The 22,410-nt window shown below is 43.1% G+C and overlaps 1 protein-coding gene across 8 annotated transcripts in view; it reads right to left on the bottom strand.

Moving 5' to 3' along the window:
- Positions 1–22,410, bottom strand: part of NEK7 (NIMA related kinase 7) — a 127,151-nt gene that overhangs the window by 45,408 nt on the left and 59,333 nt on the right. For 6 of the 8 annotated variants that reach the window (XM_037908000.2, XM_037908002.2, XM_043552683.1 and 3 more), the window contains one exon: positions 15,215–15,325. The exons of the other annotated variants lie outside the window; for them this stretch is intronic. In XM_037908000.2, coding sequence (XP_037763928.1) covers positions 15,215–15,325 — 111 coding nt within the window. The remainder of the gene's footprint in view (positions 1–15,214; positions 15,326–22,410) is intronic. 8 annotated transcript variants of the gene reach the window in all.

Below are 22,410 nucleotides of genomic sequence, written 5' to 3'. Positions count from 1 at the left end.
GCCCTTACTCTACTTGCACTACATTGATGACATCTTCATCATCTGGACCCTTGGTAAAGAAGCCCTTGAGGAATTCCACAATGATTTCAACAATTTCCATTCCACCATCAACCTCAGCCTGGACCAGTCCACACAAGAGATCCACTTCCTGGACACTACGGTGCTAATAAGCGACGGTCACAAAAACACCACCCTACACCGGAAACCTACTGACCGCTATTCCTACCTACATGCCTCCAGCTTTCACCCAGATCACACCACACAATCCATTGTCTAGAGCCAAGCTCTACGATACAACCGCATTTGCTCCAACCCCTCAGACAGAGACAAACACCTACAAGATCTCTATCAAGCATCCTTACAACTATAATACCCACCTGCTGAAGTGAAGAAACAGACTGACAGAGCCAGAAGAGTACCCAGAAGTCACCTACTACAGGACAGGTCCAACAAAGAAAATAACAGAATGCCACTAGCCGTCACCTTCAGCCCCCAACTAAAACCTCTCCAACGCATCATCAAGGATCTACAACCTATCCTGAAGGACGACCCATCACTCTCACAGATCTTGGGAGACAGGCCAGTCTTTGCTTACAGACAGCCCCCCCAACCTGAAGCAAATACTCACCAGCAACCACACAACAGAACCACTAACCCAGGAACCTATCCTTGCAACAAAGCCCGTTGCCAACTCTGTCCACATATCTATTCAGGGGATACCATCATAGGGCCTAATCACATCAGCCACACTATCAGAGGCTCGTTCACCTGCACATCTGCCAATGTGATATATGCCATCATATGCCAGCAATGCCCCTCTGCCATGTACACTGGTCAAACTGGACAGTCTCTACGTAAAAGAATAAATGGACACAAATCAGACATCAAGAATTATAACATTCAAAAACCAGTTGGAAAACACTTCAATCTCTTTGGTCACTCGATTACAGACTTAAAAGTGGCAATTCTTCAACAACAAAAACTTCAAAAACAGACTCCAACGAGAGAGTGCTGAATTGGAATTAATTTGCAAACTGGATACAATTAACTTAGGCTTGAATAGAGACTGGGAGTGAATGGGTCATTACACAATGTAAAACTATTTCCCCATGTTTATTCTCCCCCTCTACCCCCCACTGTTCCTCAGATGTTCTTGTCAACTGCTGAAACTGCCCCACTTTGGAACAAAAAGTCCCCCCGCGTGCCCCTCCCCCTCCTGCTGGTAATAGCTCACCTTAAGTGATCACTCTGGTTACAGTGTGTATGGTAACACCCATTGTTTCATGTTCTCTATGTACATAAATCTCCCCACTGTATTTTCCACTGAATGCATCCGATGAAGTGAGCTGTAGCTCACGAAAGCTTATGCTCAAATAAATTGGTTAGTCTCTAAGGTGCTACAAGTACTCCTTTTCTTTTTGCGAATACAGAATAACTCGGCTGCTACTCTGAAACCTGTCTTATTTTAGACACTTGAAATCATATCCTTTCAACACAATATTAAAAGCCTTACTTGTTTTCAACAATTCTTTTGCTGTCCTATTTAAATAGTGACTTTCTTGCTTCAATGCAGTTAGAAGATGTGCTATTTTTCTATATCAAATATCTCCAGTTACAGATTTAAAAGGTAAGCAGTAAGCAACTGGACTGTCACATAACATCATGGTTAGCAGAAAAAGGAAGAAGGGGAAAGTATGGCTATTAAGAAAAGGGAAAGGTACTCTGCAGTTTTGCTTTGAAGGTCATCAAGTCTAAAACCTGTCTTACACCTTTAAGGCGAAAGACAGAGAATTAGAGAGCCCAACAAACAACTACATCCAGCATTTTACATTCAAACTGAGCAAAAAATATGTTTAAAAAATAAACTATGAAATTGTGTACCAGATTATGAGATACTCACAGATTCTCTCTCAGATAGGTCTCTCTGGTAAAAGGAAACAAGTTCCACAAACATTAAAATGGAGACTGAGCAAAGGAAGCGGGAAAGCATAATATAGCTTTGTTACCAATTTAATTTGAGATACACCAAGAACTCATATCTAACAATTAAAAAAGCAAATGAACGCCAATTCAATTAAACTGATACTTATTATAGATAAAATCAGATTGGATTTCAAATTCTATCGAGCACCACTTTGGATTTTTTTACCCTATGTTTGGGGAGCACTTTATCATACTGCAGCCTTAGGTGTTCAATTATCACTAATTGGGAAATATTGAATATCTAGACAATTAATTATATTTGTCAGAATGCTCTGAAGCAATTTATTATTTACTTGTAAAAATGTTTGATACAATGGTATCCAGAAGTCTAATTCAGGAATACAGAATAGCAAGATTCTTTTTTTTCCTTTCTTCCCTCACCCCAATTCAACAGTGGATTTGCAATTGTGTGGTATATTCTTATCTTGATGCATGATGATTTATATTTATCTGTTCCTACATTAATTGTAACTCATTCATGCACATCTGTACAACATTTGAGCATTTGTGCATTTCAATACTGCTAACACCAAGTGATTAAAAATCATGTCATGCCACCGAAAAGTACGGATTGGCTTAAAAATTATGACTTTTTAATTTTACACACAATTTGAGATGCTTTTTATTTATCTTCTGGGTTTGGGGCCTTTACAGCACTGTCATGGGGTTTACTCCATTCACCGCTCTGGCACCTCCTTGTGGCTGGCTCATCTGGAGATTAGCTCACCCCTGGTTTCACGCCTCCTCTTGTAGTTTCTCTGCCCCTTGTCCCAATCTCTCACTTAGCAGCCTCTCTCATACTCCACACATTGCAGTGCTTTCTCTTCGTGGCTTGTCCCTCTGGCCAGGTCATTAGTTTCCCTGTCTGAGGTATCAAAGCCTCTCTAACCAAAGTGCCTCAGGCTCTTTTCAGAGTCCATCACTCCCCATGGCTAGTAGATGAACCCACGCTTGCCCTCTACACTGGTTTCCAGCCTAGGAACCCTACAATCAGCAGCTAAGGTCCATGCAGTCTCACCCGTGCTGCTGTTTCGGTATGGTTCTTCCTATTCCTTTCTCTCAACCCTGAGAGTGACTGCTGCCTCTCTTCCACGCAACCTCCTTCTGCAAGCCCAACCTCTTCCTATCAGCTGGGCTTCAGGTTCATCTAGCGGTGTATATCCAGCCTACACCTGACCCAGAGGCAGCCCATCCTGTCGAGTAGCCCCTTCTGAGCCATTTTAACCCCTTTGGGGCGGTGTCGGGTGAACATATCATCACAAGTATACTTGGGTCTCTTTGTTTTCAAGGTTCTTCCTATATTCATGCAGGTTAAAAACTTTCATTTAAAAAAAGAGTAAACTGAAATTCTCATGTAATCACTGCAGCTTTAAGAAAACTACAAAATATCACGAGACTTGTGATAAAATCATGAAAGTTGCCAACACTAGTGTTTGCACTACAGCTTGTCTAGTGAAACACAGCAGTGAGAGCTTCCCTGGTCAATACAGATGAATCCTACCATATCAGGTGACTTTCCTCAGTTGCCTATTCATTGAGGGCTTAAAGTGAATAGCACTCACATGGGAAAATATTTTCAATTGAGGACCTCAATGGTAGTGAAATTGGACAACAAGAACTTAGTCTTTTACAAAAGGAAAGTTAATAAAAGCTCACCCCAATGACTCCTGGAAGAAGAGAAGAACAGAGAGTCAGCACTGGGTTGTGCTGTGAGCTGTGGTGCTAAGACTCTGTGCCAGCATCCTGTGAGGTGGCAGTGGTGTCAATTAACACACAAGTTAATTTTGGCAAAAACTGTATAGTGCTGTTTTTCTTAGTGGTTAATTGTTGGCTGTGTGTTGTTCAAACTGTGGTCATTTAAATTTTCAGAAACATACTTCTGTCCCCTCATTGTGGCAAGGTACTTAGCAACATAGATTCATAGATATTTAGGTCAGAAGGGACCGTTATGATCATCTAGTCTGACCTCCTGCACAACGCAGGCCACAGAATTTCACCCACCACTCCTGCAAAAAACCTCACACTTATATCTGTGCTACTGAAGTCCTCAAAATGATAGTTTAAAGACTTCAAGGAGCAGAGAATCCTCCAGCAAGTGACCCGTGCCCCATGCTACAGAGGAAGGCGAAAAACCTCCAGGGCCTCTTCCAATCTGCCCTGAAGGAAAATTCCTTCCTGACCCCAAATATGGCGATCAGCTAAACCCTGAGCATACGGGCAAGATTCATCAGCCAGATACTACAGAAAATTCTTTCCTAGGTAACTCGGATCTCACCCCATCTAATATCCCATCACAGGCCATTGGGCCTATTTACCATGAATATTTAATTACCAAAACCATGTTATCCCATCATACCATCTCCTCCATAAACTTATCGAGTTTAATCTTAAAGCCAGATAGATCTTTTGCCCCCACTGCTTCCCTTGGAAGACTATTCCAAAACCTCACTCCTCTGATGGTTAGAAACCTTCGTCTAATTTCTAGTCTAAATTTCCTGATGGCCAGTTTATATCCATTTGTTCTTGTGTCCACATTGGTACTGAGCTTAAATAATTCCTCTCCCTCTCTGGTATTTACTCCTCTGATATATTTATAGAGAGCAATCATATCTCCCCTCAACCTTCTTTTAGTTAGGCTAAACAAGCCAAGCTCCTTGAGTCTCCTTTCATAAGACAAGTTTTCCATTCCTCGGATCATCCTAGTAGCCCTTCTCTGTACCTGTTCCAGTTTGAATTCATCCTTCTTAAACATGGGAGACCAGAACTGCACACAGTATTCCAGGTGAGGTCTCACCAGTGCCTTGTATAACGGTACTAAAACCTCCTTATCCCTACTGGAAATACCTCTCCTGATGCATCCCAAGACCGCATTAGCTTTTTTCACAGCCATATCACATTGGTGGCTCATAGTCATCCTATGATCAACCAACACTCCAAGGTCCTTTTCCTCCTCCGTTACTTCTAATTGATGCGTCCCTAGCTTATAACTAAAATTCTTGTTATTAATCCCTAAATGCATGACCTTACACTTCTCACTATTAAATTTTATCCTATTACTATTACTCCAGTTTACAAGGTCATCCAGATCCTCCTGTAGGATATCCCGGTCCTTCTCTAAATTGGCAATACCTCCCAGCTTTGTATCATCCGCAAACTTTATTAGCACACTCCCACTTTTTGTGCCAAGCTCAGTAATAAAAAGATTAAATAAGACTGGTCCCAAAACCGATCCTTGAGGAACTCGACTGGTAACCTCCCTCCAGCCTGACAGTTCACCTTTCAGTAGGACCCGCTGTAGTCTCCCCTTTCACCAATTCCTTATCCACCTTTCAATTTTCATATTGATCCCCATCTTATCCAATTTAACTAATAATTCCCCATGTGGCACGGTATCAAATGCCTTACTAAAATCTAGGTAAATTAGATCCACTGCGTTTCCTTTGTCTAAAAAATCTGTTACTTTCTCAAAGAAGGAGATCAGGCTGGTTTGGCACAATCTACCTTTTGTAAAACCATGTTGTATTTTGTCCCATTTACCATTGACTTCAATGTCCTTAACTACTTTCTCCTTCAAAATTTTTTCCAAGACCTTGCATACAACAGATGTCAAACTAACAGGCCTATAATTACCCGGATCACTTTTTTTTCCCTTTCTTAAAAATAGGAACTATGTTAGCAATTCTCCAATCATACGGTACAACCCCTGAGTTTACAGATTCATTAAAAATTCTTGCTAATGGGCTTGCAATTTCATGTGCCAATTCCTTTAATATTCTTGGATGAAGATTATCTGGGCCCCCCGATTTAGTCCCATTAAGCTGTTTGAGTTTTGCTTCTACCTCAAATATGGTAATGTCTACCTCCATATCCTCATTCCCATTTGTCATGCTACCATTATCCCTAAGATCCTCTTTAGTCTTATTAAAGACTGAGGCAAAGTATTTGTTTAGATATTGGGCCATGCCTAGATTATCCTTGACCTCCACTCCATCCTCAGTGTTTAGCGGTCCCACTTCTTCTTTCTTTGTTTTCTTCTTATTTATATGACTATAGAACCTTTTACTATTGGTTTTAACTCCCTTTGAAAGGTCCAACTCTACTTGACTTTTAGCCTCTCTCACTTTATCCCTACATGTTCTGACCTCAATAAGGTAGCTTTCCTTGCTGATCCCTCCCTTCTTCCACTCCCTGTATGCTTTCTGCTTTTTCTTAATCACCTCTCTGTGAGGCTTGCTCATCCAGCTTGGTCTAAAACTCCTGCCTATGAATTTTTTCCCCTTTCTTGGGATGCAGGCTTCCGATAGCTTCTGCAGCTTTGATTTAAAATAATCCTAGGCCTCCTCTACCTTTAGATCTATAAATTCTTCAGTCCAATCCACTTCCCTAACTAATTTCCTTAATTTTTGAAAGTCAGCCCTTTTAAAATCAAAAACCCTAGTTGCAGATTTATTTTTTGTTAATCCTTCCGTTCAGTTTGAACTGAATTAGCTCATGATCACTTGAGCCAAGACAATCCCCTACAACCATTTCTTTTATGAGGTCCTCACTACTCACCAAAACCAAATCTAAAATGGCATCCCCTATTATGGTGCCCTATTAAGGGCTCCTCTTTGCCTTTGAATAAAACTGACAATAGCATGATACCATTCATATTGGAGGCCACAGTATGATTTCTCCTTCCCAGAACTCATTACTACATTCCCTCCTCCCCACCCCCACCCCCAAAAGTGAGACGATAAACACACTCACACAGAAGCTTTGTCAGTTTTTCCCTTCTGTTACATATCACTTATTTTTCAGACTATTTTAGAAGTATTTCCTTCAAAATACTACAGAACTCACCCCAAAACACATCCCTGAAAACAAACTAATACCAGCTGAACAGCAGACTATCAAGTAATTTCTCCCACAAGCAGTACGAAGTCTGAGTGAATCGTGACACCTCATAAATATTTAATGATTGCCTGATAGGCTGTCATTAACATCAAACAGCAATCTAGGTTTGCTACATTAAACATGATTCCTGTGTTAAGAGGACATCACAAACTGCCTCCAAGATCTAGATACTAAGAAATGCCCACCAACTTGGACAAGGTGTAATGAGGCCAATTGCACTGAGGGAGACAGACACATATTGGGTTAAAAAAAAGCTTCAATGGGTCATAAGACCAGACATGCCATAAGGCAATCTGTCATAGAATACTCATATTAAGAAGTGTGTCAAATCGGAACATTCAAAAGAAAAGACAAACGTTCCTTTATGTTGTATGAAGTGTAAACGTACAGAATTAATAATTCATGGGACAGAAAAAAATATATCAGATTTGGATATAAATATTAACAGGACACTGTCAACTTGTTTAGACTACAATTTTGACTGTCCAATCTTAAAAATGTCAGTCTAGTAAGGAACAGTCTTCAAAGCATAGAAGTCAATTAAAAAATACATTAATGTGAAAAAATTAGAATTCTCTGTTCTTGTAGGACCTACACAAAACAATGCTTTTCTGCTTTGTGTTCTGCTGGAGCAGAGCGAGCGCTAATTAACTAGCATATTTGGTTCCCAGAGTTGTGCTGCGTTGACAGCAATCATATTGGAGTACACATAAGAAAGCAAACCAAAATGACACGTTAAATCCAAGATCCAGAGGTGGGGGTAACAGGATAGGAATGTAAGAATAATCAACATTTGACAAATTGAAAGGTAAAAATGTCACGTTGCCATGGAGTGATCTGTGTAAATTGCAGAATTACTCTTGGGGGAAAAAATCTAGACTAGGGCTAGCTGCAGAACTATAAAACACAATTTATAAAATAAAGTATTGAACAAATACTATACAACTAGGTATATAACTGGTCAAATATTGCACAAAAAAGGTACATTACATATTTTTTCAACCCATAAACCATAAAATTCATCAAGTACTACATTTGTTTAATACAATTTGACTAGTTTAAATCAAATCATTTTGAGTATCTAAAGCAGTGTTTAACCATCTTTGGCAAATGATAGCAATTATTTTAAATAAGCAGTTGGAGACCCAACGGTTATAAAAATATACTTTTCTGACTCGTGTCCAGCTTCTCTGCTTCTTATCTTATTAAATAAAATATTTGAAGACAACTTGCAACAGTCATTGTGCCAAACCACCAAGAAAATGGTCAAAATATGCACAATTTTAATTTAAAGCATGTATTTACAGATGAACTGGAAATATGAAATGCGTGAAAACAGAATTTTACAGAGAAAACAATGAACATCTATTATGTTGGCAAATAGTAGACAGGCAGTGCAATGGCAATACCTTGCTCTCACCCTCCATTCATTTTGGTATTCAAAGTCATCCAATAGCCTCACTTCTTTTTGAGCCCCAGTTCAGCAAAACTCTTAAGCGCCTATTCACCTGCTTAGGTGCTTTGCTGAATTGGTTGAGATAGGTGTTTCTTTCCCTAACCACTAACTTTTTCTAAATGATTTTGATGAAATGTATGCAGAAGACTTGAAAATAGTGTTGGAATAAAATGACACTTTCTTTCACTGATTATCCGCTGATACAACATCATGATAATCAAAAATGGCCGAAACTTAAATAAAAGTGACCTCATTTTCAGATGTGCGCACTCCCATTTACTTCAACAAAATGTGTTGGTACTTGGTATTTGCTGGTACATGACACTTCTGAAAATTACACATTTTAGATCATGTATACAATACAAACTGTAGTCAATGTAAATTACATGGGCATGCAGCCACCAACATTTGTGTATCACTTGGGCATGTGCATACTGCTTGTGTCAGCGCTGTGTGTACACAGTGGGAGTGCTTATGTTGATGCAAAGTGTGGTACACCATGGGTAGGTATCCCAGTGAACCACCCTCCGATGCAATGTCTTTTGGGAAATTTCAGTATGTTGTGGAACCAAAATGATTTGCCCAGGGATGTCTGGGTGCTAGGAGTCAAGTTCCAGCATGCAACTTTCCCCATCCCATAATATCATCCATATCCTATAATTTTCATGCTTTTAAAAAAAAAATTAAATGACACAAACCTGCACACCACTTTTCTGTATCTGCCATCTTGGACAGAAGCATGGAGCCTGCAGAGGTCTTCACTATTCTCCTGAATGTTGCAAATATGGAACACATGATTCTCCTTATATTTGCAAATCTGCAGCAAGCAGCGCACCAATGGGGGACATGAGGATTTCTTTGAGGACCATTTGCAAAGGAACACAGCAAAAAACAATTCTAGGTTGTTGGTGGCATTCATGGTGCAACTACAGATGGTGGAATGTTGCTCCTGGACCTTAGAAATGAGCACTGACTGGTGGGATTATATTGTAATGCAGGTCTGGGATGACAAGCTGCAGAATTTTTAGACTGAAAAAGCCACATTCCTGGACCAGCTTGTCAAGCTCACCCAGCCCTCCAGAACACGAACAAAAAAATGAGCACCAAACTGAACATGGAGAAGCTACTAGCGACTGCATGTTGGAAGCTTGCAACACTGGATTCCTACCGGTCAGTAGGAAATAATTTTGAAGTTGGAAAATCCACAATCGGAGCAGTTGCCATCCAAGTGTGTAAGGCAATTAATCGTCTGCTGCTACACAGGACTTTGACTTTAGGCCCCGTGCAGGACACAGCGGATGGTTTTGCAGCAGTGCCAACTGCTATGGGATGATAGACGGCATGCATATCTCTATTTTGACACCAGTGCACCTTGCCATAGAGGACATCCACAGAAAAGATTACTTTTCTATGGTGCATCACAAGGAAGACTTCACCAGTAATGATTTCGAGGACCCAGCCTACCCTTTGCTTGCCTGGCTCACGTAGTCATACACTGGCCACTTCGACAACACCAAGGAAAGATTCAACTACTGCCTCAGCAGGTGCAGAATGACTGTTGAATATGCTTTTGGGGAAACGGAAGGGATGCTTGCAGTGTTTACTCATTAAATTGGATCTCCATGAGAAAAATATCCCAATGGTTGTAGCTACCTATTATGCCCTGCATAATATCTTTGAGGCAAAAGAGGAGAAGCTGCCACCAGGGCGGAAGGCAGAGGTGCAGCTGACTTTGAACAGCCAAACACAAAGGCTATTACAAGATCCCAGTGTGGAGCTACATGGTTGAGGGAAGCTTTGAAAGAGCATTTTAATATTTAGCCACAGCAGTGGTCTGTGCTGTAGTGTTGTTTGGGAGAAAGACTGCAGAGTATCTCCAGGAAAGTTTAATCAAGACCTCTCAGGAGAATAAAAGGGACATCCCTATGCACATATAGTATTCCCCATGTCCCCCCTTCCCCTGCCTCACCTAATGGGGGAATGAAAAGCAGGTGACAATTCTACCAGTTCATTATACCTCTACCACTTCTTGTACGAGTGAAACAATGAAAAGTCAATACCTTTGTCTTGTTAACTTGGGGTGAGATGGGCACCATCTTTAAATTTAAAGATTGTAAGGAAAAATGCATGCACAGATACATCCAAGCCTTCACCAGGTTCCTCTTCGCTCAGCTCGTAGGACTGGCTACACTGTGACAGTTCTCTACCGCATTTCTCTCACACTCCTTCCTCTTCCTTCTTGCTGTTCACAGCAAGGGTCTCTGTCTCCGGCTTCTCCAAGGTATCCACAGTGGTCTGCAAGTACTAGTGGATTCTCCGACAAATATAGCACACAATTCCTTGTAAAAGCAGCAGATCTGTGGTGAAGCACCAGATCTACTGTTGCACTCCCTAGCCTTGTGGTATCTCTGGGTGAAGTTTCCTTCCTTTGATACAGCACTGCTGCAGATCCCTCTTCTATCCCTTTGCCTGCATGCCCAGTGCAATCTGCTCATAGAGGTCAACATTTCTACAGCTGGTCTGTAGCCTCTTCTCCACACAGGCCCAGGAGATCCAGTACTTCCTGTCTAGTCCAGGCAGGAGCACAGCTAGTACGCGGATTCAGCATAGCCGCCTGGGGAGCTGAACACAACAAGGATGAGCTGAGCTGATAGGTGTGCTCGCGAATGTGGGCAATCAGAAAAAGGCACGCTAAAAACATGCAGAGGATTTTAAAGGAGGGAGTGACTTCCGGTCTCTCTGACCCCTCAGCAGTGGATTTTAAAATTGAGAGAGAGAATGGGGCATTATGAGACATGTGCCAGAGGACTGTTATGATTGACACAGGTCATGCAGCATCTACACCCACACTGTGTCAAGCTCAGTAGGTCAACCACGTCTCTATGTTGTTCGGGGAGGTGGAAGAGAATGGAACTGGATCGAGTAACCTGTAGATATCACTTCCAGGATCCATTTGTGCAAGGTGATGAGCTCTCATGAAGATAGAAAATAGGACAGATGTCCCCATAGGGGTTATGGGGGGATACGTGCATCATAGCATCAGGAGCAGGAGAGATATCATGACTCTCGTCCAGAGGGTCAAAATGGTCATTTCCAGGGTGTCACTTACTAGGAGGTTTCAGTAGAAGATGGTCCTTTCCTTGTGAACCTAGGTTTCTTCCTGGGGGTTCAGTTGTTTCTGTGGGCTGATATTGTACCAGGCAAGATTGCTGAGCCATCTGTGATATACTGTACTTTCTCTTTGCCATAGGTGTATAGATGGCAAGAGATGGTAGCGTTGCCTTGTAGTCCTTAAGAGAGTAAAAGGACTTGTCCATGGCACTCCTGAATAACTTGGGTCCCTCAAAAAGAAGGTCTTCTATGGTGTTTTATACCTCCGGAAGCAGACCAGAGGATTGTAGCCAAGAAGCCTGGCTGTCATAGGCATGGAGACAGCAGCTGTGTCAGCAGCATCTAGTGAGGCCTGGAGAGATGCCTTTGTGATTATCTGGCTTTGCCTGCCTTAGCAGAGCTTGAAATTGTTCCCTCTTTGGGAAAAGTTCTTTGGATGGGATGCAGTACTTTTAATCCACCCATTCATTTGTAGGTGGTATAGAAACAGGGGTTTGCCAGAACATACAGGGGCCATCAGATCACCACTGATAGGCAAGGTGATTTGCCCTGAAAAAATATGTGAACAATGTTCACCAAGGAGCGCTGGGGCTCCTGTATCTCTTCCAACAGAATATGCAGGGTTTCAACTATGTATGTTTCATAAGATCCTGAAAGGCCTTGAAATCATCGTAAGATGGTGGGGGAGACATGACAGCCTTGTCCGGTGAGGAGGCGACTATGGGAAAGTGATGTTTCTTCTTCTGCAGGTGGCTCTTGCTGCTGTGTAAGATACTGCTGTGTGGAAGGACCCAAGGCCATCAGTTGTTCTCACAAGCTGGGACCCTGTATAACTGGACACCATAAGGGACTTGGGTTTCCAATAAGCCCACTGTTGTGGCGCATAAGGGAAGGGGGCAAGACTCCACATTTGTCCTTACCAGGGATGTCAAATACATCTCCTACTAGGAGTTTCATCACCAGGGTGTAACCTCTAGTAATGGAGGTCAAAAGGGCAACCCTGTAGAGACACTTCCAAACCAGATGCAGTGTCATCTGTGTCTACTGGAGTGGCAAACGGTGTCAATACTGGTGGTCAAGTTAGCACTGGGATCTGGAACGGGTCCTGTAATTGCAGAAGTACAAGAGGTCAAAAAGGATGGTGAATCGGTAGCATCTAGAAATGCGTCTATGTACCCTCAGAGTTTGTGAGGGACTGGAGGCTGTGGCAGTAATGGATGGTGAGACACCCTTCGCTATCATTTTCAACAGGAAGCAGGCACCTGGAGGTGAGACAGTACCAGTGAGTAATGTGTCTTGGTACCTCTCTGCTACAGTGATTCAGGCTTCTCCAAGATCCAAAGATCTTCATGAGTTAAAAGACTGCACAGTACCAGCGAATCTGGGTAGGAAACATCAGGAGTCAGAATGCCCAGTGACACTGGAGAGAACACTGAAGTAGGATCAATGCATCTTATGTCTGTTTGCTGGAGGCAGTACTGATGACTATTTCAGTTTGACTCTCGAGTTCTTGTGTCTCAGAGGAACAGAGCCCAGTGTCAATGCAGGTCTGCTTTAGATAGCTTGCCAGACAGTGTCTTGGTACACAGCATGGATTTCTTAGCTGCTGCTGTCTTGGTATTGCAAGGGATGGGACTGCAGGTTTAGATGGTTCCAAAGGGCCCCCAGGGTCTTTTCTTACTGTCGCTGTAGAGATGGTTGCTGGAGCGCTCTGTGGATCATACGTATGGTGGGCGGGGGGCGACTCCGATACTGTGGATCTCAGCTAGCGCTCCATTGATAAGAGTTTGAGCCTGTCCTCCTCAATTTCTCAGATATGCTCTTAAAATCTAAGTAATCTTACATTTGGAGGGAATGTGAGACCCCCTGAGGCACCAAAGGCAGTTTGAAAGTTCTTTGCTGCATGAGAAAGACCTATGGCAGGTTTGGCAGGGTTTGAAGCCTGGAGTCTTCGATATACCCAAGACCTGCAATTGAGGCTGTGAATCATGGACTGTGAAAAACAAAGGTCCAAACAGTGCAGAAAAACAGAAGGGAAAGGGAGCTCCTTCTCCCCTTTTAAAAGCACAGACTGTGCTAAAAACAAAATATAAATAAAAATACTAAGAAAATAAAGAAAATTTTGACTAAGAAATGTAGCAAGCCATGAGGCTAGCTACCAGACACTGGAAAACTCCATCTCAAGCTGCAGGAGGTTCAGAAGGTACTGGAGTGTGGGCCGGTCCCTCCCTAAATGCCCTTGTATCAGAACACAAGAGTGCCTAATGCGCAAGCTTGTACCCACAGACACTGCTGATAAAAAAAAGTGCATGGTGGCATACACATTCTGACATGGAGCATCCACAGGACCACTATTTGAAGAAATGTCATACATGCTACTCACTTAGCCAATTTGAAGGAACTGCTAAACTAAAATCTGTCCCCAGATTATTTGAACAGCATCCTCTCAAATGACACAAGCAGTTTTAGCTTTACTGCTTCACTGGAAAAACCTAGTTATAGACTGGAAAGCCATAATATGCAGACAGAGACAGATACAGGCAGACAGATATATAGACACTTTTTCTGAAGACAAAATCATTGATTATAAAAATTGCAGAACTGACAAATAAGGCTCTGTGTGTGTCATGGAGGTCACAGATTCCACAACTTTCCGTGATCTCCATGACTTCTGCAGCAGCCTCGTACGGCTCGCCCAGGAGCTGCCTGAGCAGCTCGGGCAGCCCCTGGATCAGTCACAATGGCGGCTGCTGGGGCAGTCTTGGGGGCCCCCACTCCCCCCAGCAGCAGGTATTTGGGTGGGGGGAGCTCAGGGCTTGGGGTTGGGGCCGCTGCTTACCTGCTGGGGGGGGGGGGGGGGAGAGGGGGCTCCTGTCCCTCACCTCCCCTACCTCCACATGCTGCCTCTGCTAGCAGCCAGGCACCACCCCCAAAGCTCCCACTGGCTGCAGTTCCCAGCCAATGGGAGTTGCAGAACTGGGGCTGGGGTGGAACAAAGTCAGCATGTGGAGCTAGGTTGCTGGGGCCACCACTTCCCAGGAGCTAGGTAAGGAGCCTGGCCCAGCCCCACTAAACCCACCACTCACCCAGCACCCATGCTCCCCCCAGGCCACCGCTCCCCACGCCCAGCACCTGCACCCCCCTCCCCAGTACCCGCGGTGCTGCCCCGGGGCCACGACTCGCCCCCCTCCCCAGCCTCAGTTTTAGTCAGGGATATTTTTAGTAAAAGTCATGGACAGGTCATGGGCCCGTGAATTTTTGTTTACTACCCTGTGATCTGTCCATGACTTTTACTAAAAATACCCATGACTAAAATGTAGCCTTACTGATAAATGTTCCAGTCCCAAGAGCCAATCATAAAATCAGCAACTATAAGCAGATTTCTAAAATCTCACAGACTCTTCTATGGGCCCTAATTACTTGTTTAACACAATGTACAGAAGAAGAGCTGAAGCAACTGACCTAATCTCAAATATACCACAGTTAGCTACTGCAGCATAATAAAAGCATTTCCAAACAGATTTGCTTCATTAAGTGGAGGGGCGGTGGGGGAGAACGACTTTGCAAGTTTCTTGTTTGAGTCTCTGAGCACCTGCTCTTAAACAATTAAGGCTTGCATTTCAAATAAAGCAAACACAATATTTGTAATTTAAGAACCAAAGACCCAGTTTATGAAACAAAAGCTGAGCCATTAGAATGAAAAGCGAATAAAAACATAGTACATTGCTCCAAATAGATTATTAGAGGCTATTAAAATAAAATTCATACCTTTATCATTCTAGAGAGGTCTCCAGCATCTGCTAATTCCAACACTATGTTTAGCTCATTGTCTTCAATGAAGGAGGCATAGTATTTAATTACATTTGGATGATTCAGTTGCTAAGAAAAGATAAATAGATGTTTCATTCTATAGCATGTCCTCATCTTAAATCACTGACAAATGAAGTATCCTTTCTTAACAAGGAAAAACTAATACGCTACAGAATACTTTAGCATGTTATGAAAAGTATGTGCTAACATTAATTATGTACATAATGTAAACGTTTCCAGTTTAAGAATTTCCGAACCCATTTAAAATCCATCAAGTCTCAAACTATTATAATTTTGAAGTAATAAAAGAAATGTAAATAAATATAAGTTTATTTAGATTAATATAAAACCCCATAATAATTCTGGAGGCTGTTAAGCATCAAATTGAATTCAAGTGATAACTAATAAGATAAACTACCATAAAATGACTAAAAAGGTCTCCAAGAATTAGGTACGATTTATTTTTTAAAGTTAGTCTTCTATAAGTAAATAAATGTACATGTTAAACTGTAAGTTAATAAATACATGAATTGACAACAGAGTGCATGTTTATGTTTTGCAACAAACATTTGCTCACTCGCTCTCTTTTTTTTAAAGTCAGAGCTAACTTAACAACCTTAAAGCTAATTGCATCTTTCAGGAAACGATACTTATTTAAATATCAAAATGAAGCAAAAAATATCAGCAGGCTTCAGGTGCCTGCAGAAGCAAGTAGGTAAGTGTGAGAAATGTGTTGAAGTAGGTTAATAGCTGAGTAGAACAGACAGTTTAACTTGTTGATTTTCAACTAGGATAATTCAGATCTGTATATAAGTTAAAAATATATGGTATTTATAGATGCCTATATATGATTTCCTATCTTGCAAGAACATGCCGGTCATGGCCAAACTCAATGTATTCCAAAAACTAAAATTAATCCAAACTGTTGTGTTTCTTGGAAGTCATTAGCCCAGCTGTCACTGTCACATGGTTAGTTTGCACTTCTGACCCTGTTAGGTCTATCTCAAGTGCATCCTTTCAAATGACAGGCCCTGCGCCTTCCCGCCTCTCAGAGTAGAATCCCAAGATTTTCTCACTCACAGACCCAGTTCTAGACTGAAAAATCCCCTTTTTACCAATAGCATTTCCACAGGAGATCCAACTGGATTTGGCACTTGCAATAGGTGTCCCTTCATGAGCTGTTACCAGCAGATAAATGCAGTGACTAAAAACAGCTTCGTCAAAATCTTTATTTATTCATAGGAACACAGCATCCAGAGAAAAGGGTTAAAATAACAAAGGGCCTACACATGTATCTCACCTAAAGTTTAGACATCCCTGCTTCTTGGGCCCAGAGTCCCATCTGCCTCCCGGCAGACGCTGCCTCCCCCTTCAGCTCAAAGAATTTATCTACTCAAGAGTATTTTATTCCATGTTCCCCATCTGAAAGCCACCTTCCTTCCCCTCAGAATAAGTCTGGGGTGGTGCGTTCATCTTGGTCAGAGACTGGATTCAAAGGCATTGACACATGTATTGCCAGTGATTGGGTTATCTAAAGCCATTGTCTGCCTTTCTATGAATGGTCAAGGAACTTTGGCAGGAATTAACACTAAGGGTATGTCTTCACTACCAACAAAGCAACACTTTAACATGGCTGCGTAGTCATGGCACCACCGCTGAGAGAGAGCTCTCCCAGTGCTATTTAAAAAAAAACAAAAACAAAAAACCCCACCCCCACAAGGGGAGTAGCTCCCAGTGCTGGTGCACGGTCTACAATGCCACTTTACAGTGCTGAAACTTGCATTGCTCAGGAGTGTGTTTTTTCATATCCCTGAGGGAAAAATTTTCAGCGCTGTAAAGTGGTAGTGTAGACAAGGCCTTAGAACTCACATAATAAACAGCAAAACAAGAAGTATGTAAACAGAGATACACACTATATTCATAAAAAATAGAGATATCTCCCACATTCTTCACACAAACTTAGTCAATTCTGGTTTTGTAATGACTGAAAATTGCATGTCCTTGTTGCTAGTGTGCTGAAGTATAAGGTTAGGTTTGTTTGTTTTTAAAGTAGGTATGTTCTTTAAGGGCACAGAACTAGGTGTTTGTCTCATGCACCCTTAATTCTATCCCCTTGTGTATAAGCATTACAATAGTCTTGCCCAACATCACAGAAGTCTGTGGCAGAGCTAGGAACAGAACCCAGCTTCTCCAGGTCTAAGTCTAGTACCTTGAACATAAGAATGGCCATGCTGGGTCAAAACAAAATTTTCACATCTTACATTCCTATGCCTCATTCACTGTCCACCCTCTTTACTAAATGAAGGAGACTTGGAGAACAAAGAGTTTGTGATTGTGTAGTTAATAACTATCAAAACACACAGTCACAAGGGGCAACATTCTGGGAACCTCAATTCTGACATTTTCTGATTTTTAAGTGCTTGGACTTTGCAAACTTAGTTCTTATATGTTCCTACAGTCTAATGTTATTTTAATAGTGTTTTGTAAGTAATTTCCTTTTATTTTTTGAAAGCAAACTAAAATAAAAACATCCATTATGGATTATCAGTAGGGCTGGAATCCAGGACCTCTTCTGTACAGCCCAAACCACTACATAACTAGGAACAGTAGTAAGCTCTTCTCTCCTATGTGGATCATCTCTAGAATTCCTTCTAGAGATGAAGGATGGTTCAATGGTTAGATGGATCTGGGTTCCATTTCCTGCTCTGCCACAGATTTCCTGTCTGACCTTGGTAAATCCACCTCTTTATGCCTCCGCTCCCTATCTGTACGATGGGGATGTTAACACTCCTTTGAGACATGGAAGTCCTGTGAGGATAAAAACACTGAAGACTGTGAGGCACTCAGATATTACACTGATCGGAATAATACACATAGACAGATAGCCTAGTGGTTGAAGACGACACAGTCACATATATAAAATTGCCCCACTACTTTCAGAATGAATGTGCCAAAGTGAATGAGAATTTACTTTGGCCCCAAAAGGAGTCCACATTCTGGAAGCTGAAAAATTAATATTTGCTCCCCCTACTCCATCCTGATCTGTGACCTTCAGGAGGTGCAGTGCAGAATCTGACTCAAATTCCATTGCCAGCTCTGACAGAAGAAACCTTATGCATCTTTCAGTTACTTCAACTATAAAAACAATGAAAAAATATACTTTCCTGCCTACTAAGATAGGAGTATTAGGCTTTGATCAATAACAAAGCATGTGAAGTGCACAGAATGCAGTGAAACAGCAGTGACCAGAATTCACGGCACCCAGAACTCCTTCCTGGACCTGACATTGCTACTGCATCAACCCCACCATCTAGGGCTCTAACTCTGTTCCTGGTAGTACATTTGGTGCAGTTGTCATGTTTGAGATCTTAGTAGGGATGAAGCATGCTCAGTACAGATGGAATGTTTTTAGATTTTAGGCAGATAACCTCTAAACAAGCACTACTGAGCATGTGCACATGACTATTTGCAGAAGCTTACAACTTGCCCAAATATGTGTAAATTTTAATGAGGACAGCAAATAGTCCTAGGGACAGAGAAGTGCTATCTCCTTTCCAAATTTCAAGTCCCTCCACCAAAGTATGGATACATTAGAGATCTTCAAAGAAGCAACTGAAAAAAAAAATTAACATAGGCAAAGCATACGTATTTCCCCCAACTTCATTCTTGGAAACAGCTGAAGCCTTTTTGCTGAAACCCTTGGACTGCGCAGGAAGAAGGGAAGGAGAGACAGGATACTGAAGAAAATCAGAGGCAGAGAGCAAATTTCAACCTGTATGGTTGAAGTCTGGCCAATTTATGGGAAACTGAAAGTAAGGACTTGTACTGGAAAGTGTACAAACTTAACCAGGCATTGCTACTAGCTCCATCTATATTATGGGGAAGTGGCTGCTCAGCTGGAGCAAATTAGACACTCTACAAAATGTACAATTTGAGGTAATTTACCAAGCATACCTTTAACTCCAATGTTCTTTTGATGACCAGAAAGTTCTCCATTAACCTGTGTGAATTCTGCTACTGCCCAGAACGCAGAATACAGAACCTCATTTCAAGGCAGGGACATCAAGATGTAGACTGTGGCATGTGAGTTTTTTCCTAGCCCATCTGTCACTTTTCCCCCTCCATCACACTTTCATCTGGTGGCTACTCTCAATCATTCTACCTCTGAATGGAAGGGTACAACTGGCTTTAAACCTACATCAGTGCCCCTCTATGAGCTGGATGGCAAAACACGCTGTAGGGACAACTCATCTCCTTGCAAGGAACTAAGGCCTACACTAAAAAATTAGGTTGACCCTGTTATGTCGCTCAGTGTTGTGAAAAATCCACATCCCTAAGCAACTGAGTTAAGATGATCTAACCCCCAGTGTAGACAGCACTAGACTGGCAGAAGAATTCTTCAATCAATCTAGCTACTGCCTCGCCTCTCAGGTAGGTGGATTACCTATGCTGAGGGGAGAACCCCTCCCATCAGCATATATAATGTCTACATCTGAAGCACTTACTTCTGAGGAAATTCCGCGCCAAAAAATTATGCATACAATATTTTAAAATTCTGCAAATTTTATTTGTCAATAAATAAATGTGGCTCCAGCATGGCAGTGGGGAGCACAGGCCAGTGGCAGCATTGAGGTGGGAGATCACCCTGAAGCCCCCACCTCCCCCAGTACAGAGACTTGGCAATTAGGTTGCATCTGACCCTGACACAGTGCAAGGGCTGGGCCTGCCCCAGAAACACCCCGGGGCCCTGCCCCTCTTTGCCAGGTGTCCGTGGGCAGGATCAGCCCAGCAGGATCCAAGTGTGGGGGGACCAGGTGTGGGGTGAGAGGTGGATGCGGGCAGCTCAGTGGGAGATCTGGATGCACAGGGGCTTGTTGTGGGGTTCCAGGTGCAGGAGCAATGAGACTCTACAAAGGATCCAGGTTAAGGAGGTTGGGGCTCAGGAGGCGGGGTCTAGGTGTGAGGAGATAGGGCTCAGCAGGGGGATCTGGGTGTGTGGGGCTCAGTGGGGGGATCCAGGTGCAGCTGGTTGGGGATCAGTGGGGTGGGGGGGGTCGTCGGAGGTGTGCAGATGTAGTTGGGTAGGGCTTTTCAGGATGAGGGTTTAATAGGCCTGCTTAACAGGGGAGCTCCAGCTACATGCCAGGCTCCCGCTTTCCCCTGCGATTCCCATATCCCCTTTTCTTCTCCATCCCCCTCTCCAGACTCCCACATTCCCCTCCCCCTTCCTTCCCCACTGCCTCTTCCTCCCACCCCTTCGCCCCCCCCTTACCCAGCCCCACTGCGGGCACTCACTGTTGCACAGAGTAGAAAACAGGAAGGCTTCCAGCACAGAGAAGGGGAGCACAACTGGCACTAGGACCCAGGAGGCAATGTCCAGCTGCAGAGTCAGCTGAGCAGAGATACAGCCTCCTTTGGCCATTGTTTGGAGAGGGCAACCCCCCCCCCAAAAATGTGCCCATGGTCCTGTGCATTTCCCCCTCCATGCGGCTTCCCTGCTGTTTTCTGCGCCGGGGCGGGCAGCATTTTCTGTGGATGTGCAGTCCTGCAGAATCCCCCCAGGAGTAAAGCACTGCAGCGGTGCCACTGTAGTGTTTCAAATGTAGACGAGCCCTAAACAAATCTATTTCACAACATGATCAGCCTCCAGTAACCCTGGAAGTAATAGTGATAAATTTATTCTAGTGAATCTCCCTTATATGACAATGTGCTAAACGTCTGCCATCATGCCAGATTAGAAAGTTACTCACTTTGTGCAATACAATGGTTCTTCAAGATGTGTGTCCCTGTGGGTGCTTCACTGTACGTACCTTTGCATCCCTGCACTGCTGACCAGAGAACTTTGGAAGCAGTATCCATTGGGCCCGCACATGCGCTGTTCCCCCCTCCTCATCTGGCTCAAGGCTAACTAGCCTTGCACAGGGAAACCCCCCTCAGTTCCTTCTCTACTGCAGAGCCCTTTATGGAGAACTCAGAAGTAGAGGGGAGGGAGCACCCATAGGGGGACACATCTCGAAGAACCATTGTTACTGAACAAGGCGAGTCACTTTCTCTTCTTCTTCTTCTTCTTCTTCGAGTAGTGTCCCTGCGGGTGCTCCACTGTAGGTGACTCCTGAGCAGGTGACCCAATGGGAAGCTGGGATTTCAGAGTCGATTCTGTCATGGATGACAAGACTAAGGAGCCAAATCGAGCATCGGAAGCAAAATCTCCAGTGATGGCATAGTGTTCTGCAAAGGAATGCACAGACGCCCAGGTAGTTGGCTCTACAGTTTTCCGGGTTAGGGAAATCCTTGAAGAAGGAGACCGAGGAGGAAACCGATCTCATGGAGTGTGTGTGGATTCCAGATGGAGGTACTATATTGTGAACATGATAGTGTTTGATGGAGTTTGAGACCCACTTAGTGTCTGGGCCGATAGTGCTGCACCTTTAGACCTATCCACAATGGAAAGGAAAAGCCTAGATTTCCTAAAAGTCAAATAGCAGGCCGAGGCTCTCATAGCGTCCAGTGCATGTAGAATAGCTTCCCTATCATCACAGAGAGGCTTTGGCTAAAAGTTGGGAGGTGAATGAGGTGGTTCTTGTGAAAGGCTGAAGTCACCTTGGGGATGAACTTTCGGTGTGTCCTGAGCATGATCTTGTCAGGAAAAAATACTGTAAAAGGGGGTTGTGCCATAAGAGCCACTATCTCCCCTATCCTCCTCACGGAGGTAATGGCGACCAGAAACGCTGTCTTCGTTGACAGGTGTGTAAGTGAACAAGTGCCCATAGGTTGGAAGCGCAGTCTGGTCAGGCCCTTTAATATTAAATTCAGGTCTCACGGTGGGTTAGGATGTCTGGGTTTGGAAAAAGGGTTTGCTACACTCTTGACGAACCTCTTTGTAGCTGGGTGCGAGAAAACTGAGTACCCCCCTGTTCGTTGATGAAAAGTTACTATGGCCAGCAAGCATACCTTGAGCGAACTATGGGACAGTCCAGACTTCAGTAGGTAGTCTAAGACTACTGGTAGAGTAGCAGATGTCGCAGTAATTTGTCTGGAATGACACCAAACCTGAAACCTGGTTCGCGTTCAAACCTGATAAGTTCAATGGGTAGCCAATTTCCTACTGTGTAGTAACACTTCCTGTACCTCCTGAGAGCAGGATCTCTCTATAT

The sequence above is a fragment of the Chelonia mydas genome, chromosome 8, assembly GCF_015237465.2.
Source record: "Chelonia mydas isolate rCheMyd1 chromosome 8, rCheMyd1.pri.v2, whole genome shotgun sequence".
Classification (NCBI taxonomy): Eukaryota; Metazoa; Chordata; order Testudines; family Cheloniidae; genus Chelonia; species Chelonia mydas.
Note: the sequence above shows the minus strand (reverse complement) of the source record. Positions and strands in the feature narration are given on the sequence as shown.